The sequence below is a fragment of the Oryzias melastigma genome, linkage group LG9, assembly GCF_002922805.2.
Source record: "Oryzias melastigma strain HK-1 linkage group LG9, ASM292280v2, whole genome shotgun sequence".
Classification (NCBI taxonomy): Eukaryota; Metazoa; Chordata; class Actinopteri; order Beloniformes; family Adrianichthyidae; genus Oryzias; species Oryzias melastigma.
In genome coordinates, this window is record NC_050520.1 from 15,230,209 (window position 1) to 15,236,679 (window position 6,471).

Below are 6,471 nucleotides of genomic sequence, written 5' to 3' on the forward strand. Positions count from 1 at the left end.
GTGTTTGAAGCATACTCAACTAAAATGCATTAACATGTTTGTTACTTTAAGCACTTTTGAGAGAATTTTCGATTAACTCCATCGACAGACTGCCACCAACTATTTTGGACCACGGGGCCTGCCGTAGTGTTATGACGTCACTGCTCGCCTGGAAGTTGTTTTGGCGGGGTTCTTCAAATTACGGCCGCTTTGTTTGGGAGTAGTTGTAAAATTGACGAAAATGGAGCGGTATGTCCAAAGTTACTGTTTTAAATACCTTTTCTTTTTCGTCTTACGCGAAAATGTTTTCAGTAAATTCAAATATTTGTTAAGTTTATACCAACAGTTTAATAAAAAATGCTTAAGTTTCGGAAAGTAGTCATGTCAGTGACGCGAGCGACCGTTGGTTTAAATTTAAGCTAGCAAAACAATTGCAGATGGTTGTTTCTTGTTAAACGTCAAAGTTTTGGTTCATTATTTTATATATGTTTTAATTTGAATTATGACTGACTATTGGTTAATTCACGTTTACTTTAAATATTTTTTAGTTGTGGCGTAAATGTCACATTTAATGCTTAAATTATGACAGCTTAAAGTAGTTGCCTCAGACGTGTGTGTTGCTATCGTAGTCATTTTCAATGTAGCTCTATCACGCGCTATATTGAGTCTTTGTGCTGGTGTCGACCTGATTACCTTTTTGTTGCTTTAATTCATTTATGACAAAATCAAGCGGTAGGATGAGCCGTGCCGCGAGCAGCAGACCTTCGGAGCTGCCGATGCGAGTACAAGACACCAACAGAATGAGCATGGTGTACACAACACCACAAAGGTATGCCTTAATAAAACTCCTTTAGAATGACTTTAGGGTAATGTTTAGCTAAAAGACACATTTTTGAGTGCAATCCTTTTAAAATAAGATTTTCTAACCACACCCATACAGCTAAACGGAATGTATTGTAAATACTTGTGATCATAAAAGCTATTCTAGTTGATTATAATACTACTAATAATAATAACATGCTGCTGTGTTGAGGTGGTTTGTTGATCTCTGTAAGTGTAACATGGAATCCATTCACTTTCTTTTCAGTAAACAGCCTTCCTTTGGAAAACTGAGCATAGCAAAATGCTTATCTGGGACTTCTGAAAGGAGGACCAGCTTCTTCGGTGCACGGTATTGGGGGCAAATTTAATGTAGCAACAAACTATTATTATTACTCTATAGTTGTATAACACTTACAACATCTGTTGTTTGCACACATTTACGGAATAAGCTTTGCTGTCAAACAGGGATGTGTCTCTAAGTTATAAAAAATAAAAATGTATGTATTTGAGTTGTACCAAAGTGATTGAAATGACAGATTTAAGATATAAAATACAACTTCCAATAATTCTAATGCTTCTAACAAAGCAGAAATGTATTAGGAAACAGAGTTTTAAAGTAATTTTTGTGTATGTGTGATGTTGGTATTTTTTTTTTAACACTTTTTCAGGAGTAGTGGTGCCGGTATGCCTCGCAATAGCACCATGTCAGGGTTTGGAGGAACTGAGAAAATCAAGGATGCTCGACCTCTACACGATAAATCATTTGTTCAGCAGTGCATACGGCAGTTGCACGAGGTAAATGTTGATGTTTATCTTTCAGCAAAAAAAAAGATTTCATTTAGAATATTTTTGCACGTTTGTTCTTCTTGGCATGATGAAAGTGTTTATAAATCATCACTTTTCTCAACAGTTTCTGACAGAGCAAAGTTACCCGGGAACTTTGTCAACCAAGACACTCCAGTCACCTTCAACCAAAGAGTTTGTGAAGATGTTTGAGTTCATTTACCGGCAACTCGACCCAACCTTTGAGATGCCAAACTCCAAGGTGGAGGAGGAAGTTCCAGCCATTCTGAAAGCCTTGAGGTAAAAGCGAGGCTGGTTTTTGTTATCAGCTTTTGTATGTATTTTACAAATTCTTTACTTAATGCTGAAAGCAAACTTTTCATTACATATATAGATTATAAAAAGCATGATTGAAGTTAAAGGCAGATGTTTGGGTAATAAAATATGCATCGACAAAAGCAAAGATGTGTAAAAAAAAAGAATATCTCACTATCAGCTTTTGTGTCATTTCTGGTGAAGAATTACCACTAAAAACATGTTTCTTCCTCTTTGGTTCTGATTTAAGGTATCCATTTGTTTTATCCAAGTGTTCGATGTATTCAGTTGGAGCTCCTCATACCTGGCCTCAGGCTTTGGGTGCTCTAATGTGGCTGATTGATAATGTCAAGGTGAGAAACAAGCAAAAATATTTGACAAATGAGGTCTGGAATTTGTTTCTCCGTATTTTATTTCCTGTTTTAATTTGTTTTGTTTGTCAGATCAACTGGAGCTTAAACAAGCAGGAGCTGCTGTTCAGTGACTTCTGTGAGGACAGCAACAATATTGAGGAGGGGCCTGAATATAACAAGGTACCCAGACTCCTTTAGACAGAACCAGGGGTCAGAAACACAAATCCACTGTGTGGGGAAATAAACTGGGACACTTTTAGGCTGCTTATTGTGATCTCATCTTATTTTTTTAAAGTTATTTATTTATTTTTGCAGCTATTCCTGGACTACACTTCTGAAACGTACGCAAAGTTTATGCGGTTTGAAGACACATTTGATGATGAAGATGACGCCTTCCTCAACAAACTGAGTAAGAACTTTTTAATAACGCTTTTTTTAATTATTATATTATTATTTTTTAATTTGACTTCAGTCCGGGTAGCAGTTTAAATACACATATAACTTATGTGATCAAATTGAAGTTTTTTTAAATGTCTTCTGTCAGAAATATTAACATGAATTGCTTTTGTTACCACAGAAAGGCTTTACAATGTGGATGAACCCCTGCTGGCCGCGATGGAAGAGAAGCACCAAATACTCAGTGCAGAAGTTGAGCGCCTGGAGAAGGAGAGTCAGACGGTAAGATGTCCAAAACAACAAGATAACAGACTTTTCACTCATTGCTGTTATTTATGGTAAAACATTTCCTGCTTTTTTTCTCAACATTGTTCTTTTTTTATGTTCTTTTGCCAGGATCGTCTAATGACCAAACGCATGGAAAGGGTTAAACTGCAGGCAGATCTTAAGAAACTCCAGAGTTATCGAAGCAGCTTGGACAGTTTCATGACCAACCTGGAGAACAAAGACTCAGAACTGAATGATGAGCTGGAGAATACTGGTAAAAATCCTTGTGGATCCAAAGATCCAGCCACTTAGAATTGTATTTTAGCAAGAAGAAATGTACAGATTTAATCTACACGTGCCAGTTGAATAATAAATGCACAACTAACTCTTAACATGGTGGAGTACATTTTTTTTTTTTTTTTCATCCTTAAAATAAATTAATTTTGGCTGACTTCCTAATGGCTGAACACTTTTTTCCTGTTTTTAGACTTACTTTAATGAAATATTAATCATTTTCCACATTGATTTATAAGCTGTATAGTACTTCGCAAATAGGACAATACTTCTTTAGTATGAGTCGGATGGTGTTAAAATATTCCAAATAATCCTTTTAAATTTAGCAAACTGAAAATGATAGGAATGGATTGTAACTATTTGTGAACATTTTTTTGAGATTGTGCTGGTTTCTTATCTGAACTGTGTTTTGTTATTGTTTTAGTCAGTCACCTTGAAACTCTGAAACACGAGAGGAATGAGCTGCAAGTCCTCCTGCAGAACCAGAAATTTACTCCGGCTGATGTGGAGAGGATCAACAGAGAGAAGAGGGAGCTCCAGCAGACCATTTCCAGCCTCAGCAAGTCTCTTGAGGACGCCGAGCAGCACAAGTGGAATGAAGAGATTACTCTGGCCAAATTAAAAGAAAAGGTAAATCAAGCGTTTCTGGTGAGGAAAGGGGAGAAGATAAATTGAGTTTTAATGGATTTTTCTTTCTTGCAATCAGCTTTTCATCATTTATGTACTGATAGTATTCATTTGTAAACTGTTTCTGTATTTGTATGATCTTTTTTTTTTTTTTTTATTTTACTTCCATTCCAGGCGGAGCTGAAGCTAACGGAGTATCACAAGCTGGCTCGAAAACTGAAGCTGATCCCACAGACGGCAGAAAATGCATGTGGTCATGATTTTGAAATAAGGCCATTTGAGAGCGGCCCTGGCAGCACGGTACAACATAAAACACAGATACAGGTAGTTACAATGTTTGCTTTGAATAAACAACATTTAATATTTCATTTTGGGGGTTAAATGTGGATGTTTTACAGTTGTTTTACAGTTGGATTGAGTTTTTTTTCTATATTTTTAGATGCTTTTGAGGAAGCTAATCAGTGATGTTGAGGAAGAAAACAGTCGCTTATCCAACCTTAAACTCAGCCTGGACGAGTCTAATGAACAGGTGACGACAATCCTTTTCTTGCTGCATAATTCCAGTTTACAACAATACAATATTTATTCCCCGCGACCCCGAAAGGGAAGAAGCGGTTAAGAAGATGGATGGATGGACAATATTTATTTTAAAGTCTATTTTATTTATTTTTTTCTTTAGGTGAATTCGAACATCATGGACAAGTCAAATGACTTAAAGCAGATGAAAGAGCAGATCCGCAAGCTGGACGAGCGGCTGGATTGTGACATGCAGGTATGAACGGCGTTCTACATTATGACGGCAAAAACTAGGTACACAGCGTTGTGTTTTATTAACCACAACCTGTTCAGGAGCTGGCTCGAGAAGAGCAGGATTGGGCTGTGGAGATGGAATCAGTGGAAAACCACCGCAAACTTCTTGAGAAGAAAGTCAATTTTGGTTATGATGAGGCTGTGCAGCAGCTGAAAGCAGCACAACAGCAGTAAGCTACAACTCTCAGTTCCTCAAATAAATCAAATTATGTTATTTGTATTTATTAACCACGTTTATGGTGTTTGTTTTTTGCTAGCATGGTTTGTCGTTTGTAACTCATATTGTTGTCTTCTCCAGGTATCACCTGGTGCTGCAGGAGACCAACGAGGAGCGCAGAACTGTTGCCAATAACTTGGCATCTGTCTTTACCACGGCCGCCAACCACCTGTCAATTACTGAAGTAAGTTTCAAATTTATCTTTCCAATTTTTTCCTGAACAGTTTGTTAAAAAACAATTACAAAACGTGAAAAAAGCTGAATGTTTTAATGTAAGGAAGTAGGTTTCTGTCTGCTCAGCACTCTTTTGTTTGTGTGTTACAGAAGTGTCTGGAGGACCTGCACAGCAGAGTGCAGCGGGTTTGCTCCAAGGCAGTGGAGGAGGACGAGGCGGCTGTGCAGAAGTTGTGGGAAACTCTGAAAACCTTCAAGTCCAAGTCAAACAGTTTATAAAGAAACAGCAGATCTAAAAACCTGTTGTTCTGTATTTAGAGGGGCTTAAAGAGCACTAGAAGGACGTTCAGTTTTCCTCATTGTCATTTACTTGTTCACTTATTTTTAAAAAAAGTTTGTGAAATGTATTATATTTTCTCTTGCTCGTTTATATACTCCTAGTTAAACCGTTCCTTTTCTGTTTTCAAGCTTTGGCTTTAATGTATGTAGATTGTTGAAGCTGTTTTCCTAATAACATTGAAATACATCACATAGTATTTCATAAAAATTAAAAATAAAAGATGTGAACGTTATTTGACTGTGATGTTTCCCTGTTGCCACAAGATGGCAGCACACATACATTTGGAAATCCAGTTTTCTGCGACAAAACTAAATATAATCCCCTTCAAATTAGACAAAACGGTTAAAATCTACAGCAAACTACATGCATTATGAGTTCAAAATAAAATGTAATTTACTCTATTTCTTTCAAGAATTTTTGAATGTCTGCACTATCAAATATTTTAAAAGTTTTGTCACTAAAACAAACAAAAAAAACTAAATTGTGTTTGTCATCATTCCAGGTTAGATCTCAAAAACATTTGATTAATTGAAACTTAATTATTTTCTCCTCCTCTAAATACAATAATGCATGTGTCACCTCCTTGTTTTGCATTCTTGCATTTATATTCATTCTTGTTCTGCAAAAACCTTTACGTTTTTTCTTGCGGTTTTATTTACAAGAGCTAAAAAAGAAAACTGGAGGCTTTCGATGTTTTATATTCGTCCTTTGTCTCCAGTCTAGACCTTCTTTTTCCTTGTTTCTCTTTTGCTCTCATTGTTCCAGAAAATGTAAAACAGGATTTTATAGATTGTTTATGTGCAGCTTAAAGACTTTTACAGATTTTTTGAGAATGCTAGAAAATAACTTTTTTTTTTTCAACTTTCCAGGCATTAAATTTGTTTATTGTGTGCTGCTATTTCTAGAGGAAATTTTGAGCATGTTGAAACATTGGTGTCTGATTCAACTTAATATGTTCAGGCAGAGTTTAGAAGAATTTGAAGGCCGAGTCCAGGGTTATAGCTCAAACAAGTAGGCATTGCTTTCCTAGAAAAAGGAAAATGCAGCCTAAATATTAGAAAGTTTTCGCTTTGTTTTCTTTTCTTTTTTTTTCT

General features: G+C 36.2%; 1 protein-coding gene across 1 annotated transcript; it reads left to right on the forward strand.

Moving 5' to 3' along the window:
• Nucleotides 1–74: 74 nt before the first annotated feature.
• On the forward strand, nucleotides 75–5,858 carry ndc80 (NDC80 kinetochore complex component). Its single transcript, XM_024276185.2, has 17 exons — nucleotides 75–228; nucleotides 710–808; nucleotides 1,067–1,150; nucleotides 1,470–1,596; nucleotides 1,712–1,884; nucleotides 2,150–2,252; nucleotides 2,343–2,432; nucleotides 2,568–2,661; nucleotides 2,830–2,930; nucleotides 3,045–3,189; nucleotides 3,634–3,839; nucleotides 4,011–4,160; nucleotides 4,276–4,365; nucleotides 4,516–4,608; nucleotides 4,686–4,816; nucleotides 4,945–5,047; nucleotides 5,188–5,858. Exons 1-17 carry the CDS (start codon nucleotides 221–223, stop codon nucleotides 5,314–5,316), a joined length of 1,926 nt encoding a protein of 641 aa, XP_024131953.1. The 5' UTR covers nucleotides 75–220; the 3' UTR covers nucleotides 5,317–5,858.
• Nucleotides 5,859–6,471: the final 613 nt, after the last annotated feature.